We start from the raw sequence: 16,896 nt of genomic DNA, 5'->3' as shown, positions 1-16,896 counted from the left end.
CAGTGCAACATGCCACACATTAAAAATTCACTAGTGCATAAATTCTATGAACTATGTAATGCATCAAGTTTCTGTAGACAGATCCTGCTATAAAACAATTTTCACTCACTCCCCCTACCACACTACTGAGTGTGTGTATGGGGGAGCAAGGACTAGGCAGCTCCCATACTTTGAAGCACACAGTTTATACTTTCTGAAGGTATGTTTATTTGCTAGATGAGCCTCAGTTGTTTGAATTGCACAACAAACTTTTTAAAAAGAAGGTGCAATTACAACAATGCAAATATGCAATTTTGTGTGTAGATGACTCTCCTTAAGCCTGTGCATAACCACTTGAATTCAGGTTCCTGCCTCCAACTGGAGATCAGCACTGCCTGAACATATTTTCAGCTAAGTACCACAAACTCCTAGAAACTTACACCACTGGTTATACACTGGCATAAGAACTAAACACAAAATCCAGTCAAACCACATGACTGACATTTGCATACATGCGTTACCACTGTAATGTGGAAGTTTGGCTATGCAGAAGGTTTTTCTTTTGTGGGAGGGACATCACACCACCAAGGTAGCAGCTCTAAAGGTAAGAACAGTAAGTCTGAGCAAGTGAGACTTTTCCAGCGAGATCCAGGCAAAGAAACCTGGGAGCTTTTAGCCACATCAGAGAACTTGGGGAGCAGGTTGTAGCTGCTTTGTGGGGGCTACAGTTCTTAAAAGATAACAGGAGCTTGATATCAGTGACTTATGAGGAGAAAGCTCAAGTACCAAAGCTTAAAAACATCTTGCAAAACAAAGACAGGTATAGTTTGTAGTTATTTCAATGTGACCACCACAATGCCAACATTCGATCGTGTTCTACAATAATACTGAAACAGCCCTGAGTTTTTGTGCAGAACAAGTATGTGTTATGCTTGTACCTAGTATCTTTTAAATGCTAATGAGGAAACTGCAAATGTGTGTGTGGAGCATATCGAACTTTCCATGAAAGAGTGCATGGACTTGGCAGAAAGAGACATACTGCAGAACAAAGAAAAATGTTAACTCACTTCAGTTTCTGGTGTGGCATATATTCCTCTCAGGGCTTCAGAGCTTGCACGCGTTGTTGAGGTCAAGCTAGACACAAACAGGAAAGCAGAAATTAATCAGTGGGAATGCGTCATTCTTAGAAGCAGCCTTGCTGAAGAGACATCTTTTCTAACAATAGGTTGAATAATTTCTGGAAGGCACTAGTCCCAAATGAATTCAGTGGAACAGAGGAGGCCCGATAGCTCCAAAAGCATTGTTTAATAGAAGTTGACCCTTTGGGGAAGACAGACTCCTGCTGCAACCAGAAACCTCTGCAGAAATGGTGTTTCCTAATAGTTTGCCAGACATAAGAGAAAACAAGGAACACACTGGCAAAACAGCAAAACAGACCCCTTCAGTCTTTGTACCCAATGCTTCGCCTCCTGATAGCTCTGCATTGCTCCAGGTGGTCCAACCCAAAACCAGATACCCCAAAATTGGTCTAATTTGGTTTGGACCAGCTGAAACTGGTGCACAGCCCCAGTAAAAACCTGTATCTGTATATGAATGAGCATGGCAGACATACTCTTCCCACAGGAACTTGGGTTTAATCAATCTTCCACTAGAGGTTTCGAGATGAAGGGGGCAGATATTTAGCCAGTTTAGTGTTTCTTCAAAATCAACATACTACACACCAAAAAGACATACCATTCAGATTTTGTGAAGACCACTCTAGTGGGAGGAAACTTCAGTTTTACAGGTTTTGTACTACTTTAGAGCCATATTTCACTCATTCATGTTCTTTGAGAGAAACAGTATGTAAATGCCCTCTTACACCAAGGCAAGGAAAAATGTGCATGTTGTACTAGAGAAACACTATTAGGAAGATTACATAATACTGGTATGATGGATCTCTATGCACTGTGTAAACATTTTTACTCTAGTAATTTCTATTAGAATACCAGCAATAATATGGCCTCTTAATGGACTCTAATTAAACTACAAAGATTGTATCATCATCTCTTTAGGATGGTACCTCTGTACTGACCCAAGCATATAGATGGGGACTCCCTGCCTTACTGTTCACTTATATGGTGGCTTCATAATTTACACACTCCAATTTACATTTAGCATACATCAAACTGTATGTTGAAATGGTGCCAAATAATAACTACTACCTCCCTCAAAAGTATTTATTAGTTAAATTTCTGCCCCCTCAATCCTCCCATATAGGAAACGTGATAGGAAACAACAAAGCAAAACAAGACAATTAGATAAAAACAACTAAAACCATTAAGAACATTTAAAAGCATTTAAAAGCAGCTAAGATTGCCAGGAACAATCAACTATCAGATGCCTGGGTGAACAGGAATGTTTTAATGTTGACCACAATGGAAAGATGCATTTCACAGTGGGGAAGGGGAATATTCAACAAATGGGGATCCATCACCAGGAAGGCCCTGCTATGGGTCAGCACAAACTGGGCAGCACCCAGTGACAGCACCACCAGTAAGACTTTTCCTGCCAATTGTAGGGCCAAATACAGTAGACTGATGCAAGTTTTCTAATTCTATTTTACTTGAATACTTCATTACAACTGCAACTCAAGACATACCAAGAATATAAAATGCAGCAGAACAGGATGGCAGTACCCAGTCCAGTCACCAAGTTTTCATCCGTTTGTAGCCCCTGGCTAAATTCAGGTACACAGATCGTGATGTTCTTCTGATTCTCATCTAGGACTTAAAAAAAATATATTCACAATTAGCATGGCTCATTTTATGTTTCAGTTAGATGATTTGATACATCCTAATACTGTATTTTTAAATTAATAAAATCTATATGATCCATAATGAAACACAGTGTACTACTGAAAAGGCTAAACTTGCTGTTGTTCTTTTCTATTTTACAGTTTGCTTCATTCATTCATTCATTCATTCTTCACTTTTATTCATGCCATTATGACTAAATGGCAAGGTCTGAAAAGCATCACTTTCCCCCACTCACCCCAATAACCAGCTATTACACTTGCACCAAGGGTGGGAAACTGCAGCGTTCCAGATGTTGCTGGACTACAATTCCCATCATCCCTAACCAATGGCCATGCTGATTGGGGCTGATGGCAGTTGGAGTCCAACAACACCTAGAAGGTCATAGGTTTCCCATCCCTGCTCTACACCCCCCAAAACACACTTTCTCATTTTTTTCAGTTAGTGACACATCATATTCTAAAAATAAACCCCCCAATAGTAATCATATAACATTTTCCAAACAAAACATTAAAGTATTTCATATTTTTTTTGTAATTGCTAGAAATAAAACAGAAGAAAACTCTACATTCTATGTGTCAGCTGAAGCTAATATATATATATTAATCTTCCCCTGCTGGTGCCTTCCAGATAGTTAAGCCTACAGTTTCCTTCAGCCTCAACCAACAGGGCCAATTATCAGAGATGATGAGAGTTATAGGGGACCAGGCTAAGCAAGGCTGGCATAGCCTGAACTATATAGGATAGATTCATATCCTGATATGAATACTACAACGGTATACAGTACTAACAAGTGAAGTAGAGACCATTGGTGTAAATGCACATATAATTCCTGATCCAAACTAAACTTACTAGTTTCTGGTGGTTTGCTTGAAAGAGATGAAAAGGTGAGATACATGACATAGCAGCTGATAATGCCTGACTGCAGCAAGCCAGAATGTGGCTGACCTAAAGTTAAAAAAAGGAATATTATTAATAATCATTGTTTTAATACATTTTTGAAAAGCTTTGAGAGAATGAAAATGTATCTTCTCTTTTTTAACAAAAAAGATCTAACCCACTATTTCCTACTACGATTTTTATTTTATTTTTAGAATTAGATTTTTCCAAAAGTGACAAGTAAGAGACACGTTACAATTTGCTCTCATAGCTGGTCTATCAAAAGGGAAGGGGGATTTAGAGTTACCCTAACTCATTTACATCTCTGAATGTTTTCTGTCACCAAAGGCTTGATATTAAAGGCTCAAGTAGATAAACAAGTCTTAGAAGACATAAATGGCCAAGAGGAGCATTGAACTTAAAACCTCTGTGAAACTATCACTAACTTAAGTCTCACTGATTTCAATGAGTCTATTATAAGCATGACTAATAAAGTAATTCTAAGAACAGGAAGCTGGCAAAATTTATCCTGGCTTAAATTAAGATGGTGTAAGTTATCCCTATTCCAAATTTTGTTCAGAAGCAGAGCTACTATCAGCTGAGGCAGCCTAAGTCTGGTAAAAGGAAAACAAACCTTTAAAATTGAGTTTGATTTACACCAACCTTTTTGGTGCTCTAAGTTCTGCTGACAGAGGTTGGCTTAAGTCTCTCCTTGCTTCACCCCAAGAATGAATTTTTCTGCCAGCTGAGTCAGATTAGCTCCAGTTCAGCTGGGTTGAGTTACTCCCATCACTCCAAGATCTGCCTACTCTAAGCTTGCACATCCTGGTAGATCTTGGGTTTGGATTGTGTTGTTAGTCTGGCTCCAACCCGTAAGTTAGTAATAATAATGCAAAGATTCCTCTAGACGCTGCCTATTCATTCCTCTAGTCTAGCATGGCAGTGGTTCTCAGAAATATGCATTTAACAGCATCTGCTATCCGATCCCTTTTTAACTGGAGATGCCAGGAATTGATCTAGGGACCCTCTGCACACCAAGGATGTGCTCTGCAACTAAGCTACAGTCCTTCCTCTCAATACATATGACAAATTGATGCATGCAGGTAAGCCACAGCAGTGCTGTGACCTGATGGGGCTATGCAGCAGGCTTACACAGATGGGCTGTCAGAATTGACAGTGGGTGCTGGCAGATTATTTTACACAACAGAAATTCAGCTGTTGGGTCAGAGACAGTGACAAACAGACAAGTCCCAAAACGCAGGCATAATTCTACTATTGAGGTTCAGTTACGGCCAAGGAAATCAACAGTAGTTCCAGTTAAAGTAATACCAGACCAAAAGAGCTTGCTTACGGTTTTGGACACAGGGCGAGATGGCTATCATTGAAATAAGCAAGCACAAGCCGCCATTGACTCCAAGCAGGATCTTGTTAAAATTGCAGCCATCGGCACGTGTGTAAAAGACAGCCATCACAATCAGAGCTCCAACAGCGACGGAGTACAAAATGAGAGTCACGAGAGCTAAGGAGCCATACCAGAGCTTATTGTGCCTTGTGCCAGATGTCCTGTTGGGGAAAGGAAAGGGCAGCATGTATTTAGCTGAAGGGAAAGCAAATGAATTCTATGGATTCATTGTAAAGGTATCCTCATGAGGATAGTTCATTATGGGGCAAATTTGCTGTATTTATATTGTTTAATACAATGGATATTTCTAAAAAAGAACAAGCCATGTCTTAATTATTTGAAGTGAGCATGGCCTACTACATACAGGATTCACAAACTGATATGGTCTATGCATGTCTGGAGGGATTAAAATACAGTAAATTGTGACCAGCTATAGGATGAACCTTCAAGGCTAGAAAAGTCAGTGCTTGGTTCCATGAAAATGAATTTGGGTCCAGCAGAATGAAACAGAACAGGATCTATCAGGAAGCATAAAAACTACCATATCTCTCCGTGTATAAGATGCCCCCTCTTTTTGGGGGACTCCAAATTGAGAAAATGGGGGGGAAATTGCCCAGAGTTGTTGAGCTTTTTTTGTAGGGGAAGTGAAAATCACTCACCCGCAGGACCAACAAACCCAATCGCACATCAACGAAGCAACCAATCATCAGCACATACAAGGGCTGAGGGCTCCTCAGAGAGGCAAATACTGCCCCCCCCAGCATTTGAGTATCATGCAGAAATCTCAAGAGGTTTCTTTCTCTTCCGAAGTTCATGCACTTCTAACATTTGTGGAATGAAAAAGACTAATGAAGGCACTGTTGCACCATGCATGTGAAAGTTTTCTGCAGCGATAAAAACTGTGATAGTCACTCAAAGAAGCAGCTTGTAATAAATAGTAAGTGAAAGACCAAAAAAACCCAAACCCCAAAGTCAGGAATAAAGGAAGCAGCATGGATAAGAAAGAAGCACTCTAAAAGATATAATATGAGAATGCCTGATACAAACGCTAAATTTGATCACAGTTGCTATTCAAGGCAACATAAAAACTCAGACAAATGCATGCATGTGCAAGATACATACCAGTTCTTATTCCATTTGTGGGCAAATTCTACAAGCAGGATGAGTTGAATGAGGATAAAGAGGAACCCTCCTGCAGCACCTACATAACGCCATGCTGTAGGACAGTAAAGAGTTGCATTGTCAGTTTTGACTCAGATAAATGAATTATTTTATTCACTATACAGGTTCTTTTTTTTAAGCAATGAATTCATGGCAAAAGTCCGAAAGAAAGTGGTTCACAAAAAGTGCACTCCAAAATTGTATCTGGCAGATTTCTGATGGTCCAAGATTCTGTCAACTAGCCTAAGAATGGGAAAACTGTGGTCTGATGTTGCTGGACTCCAGCTCCTACCCGTTTCAGGCAGCCTGGCCAATTGCAAGAGATTATGGGAGTTGGAGTCCAGCAGTCCCAGGCTCCCCGATCCATGTTCCTTCCCATTTTACATTTTCAACACTGGAATATGACTGCAATCACTACTTCATGAAGAGGAGAATGTGCATCGTTTGGTTGGATAAAGCAGTATCAGATCTAAAATTCTGAGGATTTAAAAACATTTTGCAACTACCATAATTCTCAAAACTGAGATTACAAAGCGTGCATTTAAAAACAATGTAGCAAAGTAGGAAACAAGTACTGTTTTATTTTTATTTTTTTAATGTTACAACTGTTTTTATAATTTGTTTTTATGTTGGATTTTTGTATACCGTTTAGAGATTTTTTTACCATTAAGTCATTTGGAAATGCGTTTTAAATAAATATTTCATTTTAAAAGTTTTATTTAAAAGACATATAAGCACAAAGGAGGATATAAATATTACTCAAAATAAGGCAACTCAACAGCAAAATATTTCTCTTGCAGAGCTACCCAGAATTAAAACTATATTGGGTAGTACATACAAAACTGTATACTTAAGAATCTTTATTTAGACTTTCTATACTTAGAACCGAAAGAAAGTGGAGCATAAGAGTCCCAAAGGGCCTTTATAAGACAACCCCAAACAGTAGTTTGTGGTTGAAACCAGATGTTTACCCCCAGATTCAAATTTAGATGCGTTTACTGTATTCCCACCAAAAGGGCAGATTCATAATTGTATTCACACTGTTCCTTAGCACTCCAAAACCACGCACAGCATATTTTTAATGAAAGAAAAGTGCAAACCAACATTAACATTTTGTTCAATATATAAATTATATGTGGGGACAATCTAATCAGCAACTGTTTTCTGTACAAACCACGCACAAAATCTCAGCAATGCAGCTTAGGTCCTCACATTTTAAAAAGTATTCAAATCAAAGAGCCAATTAAATTATAGGCACATACAAAAGCATGCAAAAGTGGCTGCAAGACTTTTGGTGTTACTCCATTGAGAATGCTCAGTGCAGCTAAGCTTCATTACAAGGCCTGGTAACATGTGCTCTGCCAACATGATCAGTCTCTCTCCAGTTAGTGGACTGAAAAAGCAAGGAAGTGAATGGGAATGGAGCTGCAGACTTCAAAGTTGTCCTTCTTCATGTCTTGATTTTTCAAAAAAGTGTCTCATTCTTTGGACAATTAATTAGATATCCCGCAATTGCATGTGTGAGTGCTTACAGCCTAAACTAGTTAATAAAAGCACCTTCTTAACTCTAAAGCCTTGGGATATTCTACATCATGCATTTTTCTCCTCCTAGACTTAGAGGATTTGGAGATTGCCATCTGCCAGCATTTCTGACAAACAACAAATAATCTTAATTGATAAGAACTGCTGTTCAGAGACAGGATCTTACAATAATGAAATGAAAGCTCTGCAAGAAATCTAATTTTGCACTACTAGACATTGTCAATTTGGAAACTAATGAAATTGTGGGAGACTTTAACTGAAATTGCTGCTGACTTTTAGCAGCGCTAGATCAGATGCAGTTTGGTTTAATTGTTCCACATGAAGAACAGAACAAATCACTGACTACTGCAAGCAATGTAGTCCAGCTGTACTAATATGCTTAGACTGAGCTAATCATATCAGGCTTGACATACCAACAAGGTCTTTCACATTCCATAGTGAGTCATTGCTCCTGCATTCACTGGGAGTTTTGCTGCTTGAAAATAAGCACCTAACACATTGGGGGGGGGGGGGAATCAACCATATTTTCAAACAGCAATAAAGTGATGAAAGGTTTTCTGCCTCTTATAATAAACAACCACCCACACATTATGAATGAAGTGGATAAATGCTGTATTTGTGTAGCCCTCATGTATGGCACTTTAAGTTAATGAGAGAAGGAGCATCCTGCAGCTGCAAGTGCTCAACAGGGTATTTTTCTGAAGGGGGGAGGGATAAGCAAAACTTATTTGCTATGTTAAACATGCAGTTTGCACTTGCAGTTTCTAGAGAGCTATGGGAAGGATGGCTGGGGTTAGAGAGAGGTTAACCTTATTCCTCTTTGCTGCATTCACAATTCAAAGTTCCAACTCAACTGCCCTGAGAGGAAAGATGTTATCGGCATCAATTGCAGCTTCCCTACTGTGACAAACTGCAGCTTTATTTTGGTGTGGGAGAGTCTATTATTATTATTATTATTATTATTATTATTACCCCAGCCACTCTGGGTGACTTTCAACAAAATATTAAAAATACATTAAAATACATTAGTCAAATTCTCCTCCACTGGGTTCTAGCATGAATCAGGTGGTCTCCCCACTCCTGCTGCCATACATCATTTTAAAAAATGCAGATGTGTTTAATGAATTATTGTATAAACTTTAAAGTTTGGCTTTTTTCTGTTGCACAGTTGCTGGTAGGCTTGCAGGCCTGTTTCTCAGGCACAACCTTGAAAGGGATTCTGGTCACAGCCACATCATACATTTAATGGACTCTCGTACCACTTTAACAGTCATTGCTTTCCTCCAAAGAATTCTAGGACAGGGGGAGCCATGACTGTTAAAGTGGTATAATAGTGCATGAGCCTAACTTCATATGCTCCTGTCCAAACTCTTACATTTCACACAAACACTCTCCTTGTCTGTCTTGCATCTGCAGCGTGGACATCCAGTCCCTACTCCTGTCACTCTGCTCCTGCTTATCTCTTCCAAAAGTCAAGCAGATGAGAAAACACAGCTCCATGCTTTAGCTGTTTCTCCCTCTCCCTCAAAAGGGCTGTGACAGATGTCATCCATAACCAATTTAGCATCTCTGGTTAAAGGTAAAGGGACCCCTGACCATTAGGTCCAGTCGCGGACAACTCTGGGGTTGCGGCGCTCATCTCGCTTTATTGACCGAGGGAGCTGGTGTACAGCTTCCGGGTCATGAGGCCAGCATGACTAAACCGCTTCTGGCAAACCAGAGCAGCGCACGGAAACGCCGTTTACCTTCCCGCCAGAGCGGTACCTATTTATCTACTTGCACTTTGATGTGCTTTCAAACTGCTAGGTTGGCAGGAGCAGGGACCAAGCAACGGGAGCTCACCCGGTCGCGGGGATTTGAACCACTGACCTTCTGATTGGCAAGCCCTAGGCCCTGTGGTTTAACCCAGCATCTCTGGTTATCTGCTATCAGTTGATACTCAGCAGATCAGAGATAGAGGACCAGTACCTACTAGAAGAAGCTCCCTAGACTCCAACCATCACCATCCCGAAACACTGGCCATGCTTGCTGGTGGTCATGGAAGCTGGAGTCCAGTAACACCAAGAAGGCCAGAGGTTCACCATCCTTGTAATAGATGAAGAGAAAACACACACCATTCTTCTAAAGTTAGTACCTTTAAGAAAGGTATCCTGGTCGGGAATGAAAAAGGCTCCTGAGCACATGGCGGCCAAGACTAGAAGTTTAATGAACCAAAATCTGAAGAGGAAAAAACAAACACAGAGAATTTAATTTACTTAAGCTGTGAAAATCAGATAACCATTCTAGGTTCATTGTTTATTAACCTGTACGAAGAGGGGCGGAGGTAACTTAAGCAATATCACCTCTCCTTATAAATACAAGGAAATGAAAAAGATATCGGCTGGTTTCTCACTTATTCTTGTGTTTCTTCTGCTACGCTCCCCAGTTCAAAGGATTTAAGAAGAGCCCTACTGGATCAGGCCAATGGCTCACTGGTCCAGCATCCTGTTCTCACAGTGGCCAGCCAACTATGGGAAGCCCCACAGCAGGACTTGAGTGCAGGAACACTCTACCAACTTGTGCTTCCCAGCAACTGGTATTCAGGGACATATTAGTATGACAGTGGAAGATGGAACGTAGCCATTGTGGCTGTGTCTGAAGAGAGAACATATATGAGTTCCATCAAGATGGGGTTTAGAAAGAGACAGTGCAAACAGTGTATTCCCTATTAGCTGTGTGGCTGCTATTTTTTGCAATGTACCATAGGATCCGAAATAAGCACAAACAAACCAAAAGACACCACAGCTATTGCACTGTAAAAGGTGGCACACAATTGCACAGGAAAGCAAAATAAAATAAGGAAAGAGTCCTCATCACTATGAACACTGTCATTCAGACTTAAGTATCCATCCTGAATGAGACACACCTTGTGTGCACTTTAAATACGTTTAGGTTTGTTATTTTTATAAATGCTTTACGAATGGTGCGTGTGTGATCTAATGAAAATGACAGGAAGTCAGTAAAGAAATCCATGCAAACATAGGAGGAGGAGAGGTGGGTATATATAGCACTGGAAAAGGAACTTCTGCTAGTATTGTTTATTCAGTGCTATGAATATGCTCAGGGTTTCTTTAAGAAATGGCAAAGCTGCAAAGAGCTTTCAGCAGGAGAGGAGCGGTAGCTGGGTAAAGTGCAAAGCACATAAAACATTTCTAACCATCTTCCTGCTTTGCTCTGCTCCCCCTGAAGGAAGAGGAGACACTGGGCCATCCAGGGAGGATACTGGACCCACCCACCCCTAACTTGTAATAGCTGGCCTTGACACCAGACTTCTGGGTGGGGAGGTTAAATGGGGGGAAATGTTGGCTCGACGTGAATGATTTTTGGACTAGGGGGAGGTTGAGATTAGCCCATTCAGCCCAGACACTGAGGTCCAGCTCCGAGGGCCTTCTGGTGGTTCCCTCACTGTGAGAATTGAGGTTGAAGGGAAGCAGGCAGAGGGCCTTCTCAGTAGTGGCACCCACCTTGTGGAACACCCTCCCATCAGATGTCAAGGAAAGAAACAACTATCTGACTTTTAGTAGACATCTGAAGGCAGCCCTGTTTAGGGAAGTTTGATGTTTTATCATGTTTTTAATATTCTATTAGGAGTCACCCAGAGAGCCCAGATGGGTGGGGTATTAAATTATTATTATTAATAATAATAATCTAAATTAGTGGGTAAGATTATTTCTTTGCTTATTAACTGCACATCATTAAGCCATATATATAGTAGCATATCGCTGGTATATTTATTTCCCCATGGATGTTATGTTATATGAAATATTATAGTATTATATTATTCCCACCCCCTTCCTCCCTATGGTATTAATACACTGCATGTAAGTTGCTTAGAGACCTTTGAGTGACAAGCAGTTAATAAGTTTAATAAATAAAATAAAATAATAATAATAAACACAGATGGCAAAGAAGCACTAAGCACTACATATTTAGATTGTGAAGAAATCCAGCGGCTTAGAATAGTGAGTGTTTAAATTAGTGCAAAGCAAAAAAGACAGCCATTTGGCTTACCCATTGTGCATGTATGCACGGCAACTTTTGCTACTGTTGATTTTGATGGTGAGTAAGAAGAAGATGAAGAAGAAGCAAGCCATTCCAAAGCTCACTCGATAAACGGCAGAGTACCCCACCAGCTTCTCACATGAGTCACCTGCCTGGATATGTTGGCATAGTGTGCCATAAAAGGGAATCTGAAACAGGACAATAAAACAAATTTAGATATATGTGGTATGAAAACAACGACACCTAGTTCAAGAGACTTTCAGCTCATTAGGCGATGTGACCAGAGTTGCTAACCCAGAGTTCTGCTTAAATTTACCTTCAGACATTTGCCAGAGGATCAGAATTTCAAACAAAACTCCAATCTGTGCATTATAGCAGTGCTATAAGATGTTTTGGGAGAGAAATATTGAGATATGCCAATTCTTTATTTAGAAATTAAGTTACATGTTCTTTTGTGGAATAATTGTATTTTCCAAAAAAGGTATTCATTAACAACATGCCAGAAAGATTGACCATGACCACTTGTAACACTAAACCATATTTTAGTGCTACATGATCCTGAACAAATCCAGGTAGGAAACTTGTGACCTTTCAGATATTGCTAGATTCAGCTCCTGTCATCTCTCACCATTCTTCATGCTGGTTTAGGCTGATGGAATTCAGTGGCATTTGGAGGGTCACAGACAGCTCACTCGTAATTTAGTGTTGTTTAGTTTATTTGTTTGAAACATTTCTGTATCACCTTTAATTGATAATACCAAGCTAACAACAACACACAGTAGTAAGAATAAAATATTTTTAAAAATTATTTTACAACAGAAAAAGTATCCCCACCCCAAAAAATCCAACAACTCCCAACAGCGTGAAATGCTTATTAGTTACAAAACTGTTACAGAAATAAAATACCAGAAAGGTGGGGAAAATTCCAGCTCTCGTTTACTCAATATTTGCTTTTGTGGCCGTGCTTTCGCTCATGGAAAAAGAACAGCCAGCTACGCATTCTGGTCTCAAGCTCACCACACGAATGTGGAGTTGTGCTCAGAAAACACATCTTACAAAGCAAGCTTCTGATCTGAAGCTCTATACTTCAGCTGGTTCCCACCCCTTCACAACCAAGGCAGCCTGAAAATAGAAGCACTGATATACAAATACAAGCATTTATAATAAAATAAAGGCCTCTCTATATCCTCATGTGTGTGGACTAACTGAACTTTTTATCACAGCTGAACAGAACACCATTAACACTCCCTTTTTCCTCTGAACAGAGCCAACTCTCCAAGAACCTCTTCCAAGGCTAAACCCAGCTTGCAGAGTTGGAAGAAAACAACGTATAGAAAAATATTTTAAATTAAACGGTCTCTGGATAAGGGAAAATATGCAAGATGTAGACTATGCCTGGTAGGAACATAATATAATTATTCTGAGATATAGGAAATACTTCCATTTGCTTATGCCAATAGCTCCAAACCTTGTCCATGATCCAAAGAGCCATTAAATAAGCTCCGAATTCAGAATCACAGTGGTGTAATATGTAGGCTCATCCAGACTTGCTTTTGTGCCACATTTCTAGACACAGGTCCACACTTTGTCATTCCCTGTCGGAGTGCACTTTCTTTATGCCCAAACACTTTCCCCATGAAATACCACTCTTTACTGCTGAATCAGAGCAAATGGAAATGCACAGAAAACCCAAATTGCCATTTGTTCTGATTCAGAGTTAAAGAGCATGTTTTTTGGAGGAGAAATGGCGGCCGGAGCAGGGAAGGGCAGAGCTATTGGACACAGATCAGTAAAGCATGGACCTCTGCCTATAAAGCAAGGGGCAAAAGCTAAGTGCGGATGAGACCTTTGAGTGTCTAACCAGGGCTAGGGAGTGCCAGGTTCAAATCTCCACTCAGTTGTAGGGCTAGCAAAACCACAAAATTTGGACTCTGGGCTTTGTCTAGAAAACATAAAGGGCAGAAAACCTAGAAATCATGTATCACCATCAAATGACTGCTTTGACTGATGAAAGTCTAAGGCCACTTCCACTAAGGGGTGAATTAAAGCAATTACAAAACTAAGGATGGAAGTCTATAAAAAGAAGGCAGTTTGGCAACTAAAGAATGAAGTCTCTACAAACTTGGCCAACATTATCAGTCCTTTGCTAAACTGCTGAGGAAGCATGTTACTCCACACTGTTTTGTTAAGGTCTGGAAACATTTAATAAACATTTTCCAGAACATCAGTCTTGAAACAGCAAACACTTTCATTTATAAAAATCAGACCAGAATACTGTAGCTGCCCAAGCCTGGTGTTTTCCGTACCAATATGCAGTGATGAACACTACTACTAAAGATTTTCCAAAAGAAGAACTGCTTATGCCAGGGGTGGCCAACTTTTTTTGATCCAAGGACTGCACAAATCCTGGGTCAACCCTCCTGGGCCGAAATACCTCTCCTTCTCTTCCCACAGAAGAGTGGGAGGTGGGGGGGGGGAGAGAGAGAGACTCTCCTAATCTGTGAAGAACAGCTAAAGAGGGGTAATTATTGCCTTCTCTCTGATCATATGATCAATATGACTGGGGAGAGAGCAACTTATATCCCCATCAGGATGCTGAGCTCCACTGACTTCAGTGCTGTGTCTGCTTTTATTTTTCTTAATAACTTTTTGCCATAAATAGTGGGTTCTTTTGTGGGAAGGGGGCAGAAAAAAAATTGCTTATGGTGGCTAGATCAAGACCCCACACTAGAGGTTAGCCAAGTCTGGAGACTGCAGAAAACTAAGCAAACGAAATCAAGTCTGAAGGAGGCGTGAAGAGTCAAAAGGGAACTGTCACAACTACTCATAACTCCCTGCTGAAGGCCAGCCCCCCAATCCTGATCAAGTGGCAATGCCTCTGAAACTGAAAGGCAGATTCTGTGGTGTGCTTCTTGTTCTCACACCTGCAAATAGGGTTGCTTATGCAATCAGGTCACTTTTGTCCCTGCTCTGTACAGAACAATGGCAGCAGTACAGTATTTGTTTCTTCTACAGTGGTACCTTGGGTTAAGAACTTAATTTGTTCCAGAAGTCCGTTCTTAACCTGAAACGGTTCTTAACCTGAGATGCGCTTTTGCTAATGGGGCCTCCTGCTGCCGATGTGCTGCTGGCGCGCAATTTCCTGGGGCAAAGTTCTTAACCTGGAGCAACACTTCCTGGTTAGCAGAGTTTGTAGCCCGAAGCGTCTGTAACCCAAAGCGTCTGTAACCCAAGGTACCACTGTACAGGCAGCAAACATCAAAAGAAAATACCTCTGTAGAGTTTTCAGGCTTCTCTCTCCCCATCCCTACCTCACTGACATCTGCCATGCCTCTTACAATGATGCCTGAATTGTAATCAACTGTTTATCTGTGAGCCTTCCTTCCAGACAAGCATGAGGAAAACTGTAGCGATGGTATTTGTATGGACTGTATTGTCTGCAGACTAGAGATTCACCCCCATGGTTATGTCAATCCTTCATATGCAGGATTGTGTCAGAGCTGTCTGTAACTGGCAGGCAATCTAATAATGCAATCATTTTCCAACTGAATGAATGGGAAGAGCAGTTGCATTAAAATCAGGATGGAGATGGAAAAAGGAGTGAGAAAACCAGAATTCAGTATTCCTCTCTGCAGAAGAGCAATTATAGCTTCTGGATCTGTTCTACTACACAATAAACTTGAGAGGCCCTTGAGTTTTCTACACGTTGCCGCAGAACATTAGAGCACGAGAAAGAGGCTAAGAGTTCCAACAAAGGACCTGCTTGAGTCACTTGTGTGTTCTCTCTTTTAAATCTGCCAAACACTCAAGTTTCAGAGAGCCGTAATCTTTTGCCTTCATACAAACAATTACCCTTTGTACTGTCCCTTCCTACTCCTCCTGGCTCTTCCTACTTCTCAGTTTTCAAAGCAAAACACAGGATGAAATCAACAGACAGTGAGCCTTTAACATTCTTAGGACAGTAGCGGGATTTTTTAAAAACAACACCAACAACACTAAACGTTTTAATGCTAATCTGGAACATAGATCATGCAAATGATAGGGTCCAGCAATTTAATAATGATAGTTTCTCCACCCAAACCTCTGTCAAGAGCCAAATCTAACATGTGCTTTTTACTGGAAATGACACAGTCATCTTCATTCCATTTAGCACCTGCCCTCTCCTTCCTTAAAAAAACCAGTTACTTACATGTGCTTTCATTTCTTTTGCTACCGTCTCCGACATCATGATGCAACAGATGAGAGTCACCAAGATGAAGTACAGTGCATACATAAAGCGGGTGCTAGTGGATTGCTTTATCTTTGGGCAGCATTTGCAGCAGAGTGAACACGGAGCAGTGCCACAACAGCAGGCCAACTAGAGGAAATCAAGAATAATAATAAAAAAGGTTAACATTGTTATAATTTTTACATCAGCAAACACAGCTCATTGATCATTTACTATAATCCAGAGAGGTGCACCAAGAACTATGAAAGATTCCAATATTGCATATGGTGGAATGGGAGAGCAAACCTAATTGCTAGTGCAACTAGACTTTGAAACTCTCCCCCTTCACCCCACTTGATCAGAGATGGAAACAAGGTTTTCCTATCCTCTTTGTTTATCCACTCTTTTTTCCACAGGGAAAGGTGTAACTGGCATCTCCAAGTTCTAAACACATAGGCCAAACTATGCATTACGATGTCACCGGTTTGGTGCCAAAAGCACCAAGGGTGGCCTTGAGGTCCCACACACAACTTGGGTTCAAAGTATCTGAAGGACCATTTGATCCCTTATACTCCAACCTTGATCACGTAGAGCTTCTCTGGTGCTTTGGTTAGCCTTCATTTTCACTAGGGATGGAGCCTTTAGTGTGGCAGGTCCTGCCCTGTGGAACTCCCTATCTGTAGTTGGGCAGGAATCATCCCTGCCTTCTTTCAGATGTCTTCTGAAAACTGTACTGTTTAGATAAGCCTCCACAATCTGTTGCTTTTTAACCAACTAGTATCTACTGATGTTTTATGGGTGTTTATATACTATTGTTGTATTTTTAAAAAAATTATACCGAAAGCCGCCTTGATATATTTTATGAAAGTTTAGCCACATAAATGAATAAA

The 16,896-nt window shown here is 40.5% G+C and overlaps 1 protein-coding gene across 2 annotated transcripts in view; it reads right to left on the bottom strand.

The window, feature by feature from the left end:
• Positions 1-16,896, bottom strand: part of SERINC5 (serine incorporator 5) — a 42,831-nt gene that overhangs the window by 9,596 nt on the left and 16,339 nt on the right. For both annotated transcript variants that reach the window (XM_082191969.1, XM_082191970.1), the window contains exons 2-9: positions 15,989-16,156; positions 11,809-11,987; positions 9,893-9,975; positions 6,178-6,271; positions 5,005-5,216; positions 3,627-3,722; positions 2,621-2,747; positions 1,047-1,113 (exon numbers count right to left, since the gene is read on the bottom strand). In XM_082191969.1, coding sequence (XP_082048095.1) covers positions 1,047-1,113; positions 2,621-2,747; positions 3,627-3,722; positions 5,005-5,216; positions 6,178-6,271; positions 9,893-9,975; positions 11,809-11,987; positions 15,989-16,156 — 1,026 coding nt within the window. The remainder of the gene's footprint in view (positions 1-1,046; positions 1,114-2,620; positions 2,748-3,626; positions 3,723-5,004; positions 5,217-6,177; positions 6,272-9,892; positions 9,976-11,808; positions 11,988-15,988; positions 16,157-16,896) is intronic.

The sequence above is a fragment of the Podarcis vaucheri genome (genome assembly GCF_965113315.1).
Source record: "Podarcis vaucheri genome assembly, chromosome: 11".
NCBI classification, from domain to species: Eukaryota; Metazoa; Chordata; class Lepidosauria; order Squamata; family Lacertidae; genus Podarcis; species Podarcis vaucheri.
Note: the sequence above shows the minus strand (reverse complement) of the source record. Positions and strands in the feature narration are given on the sequence as shown.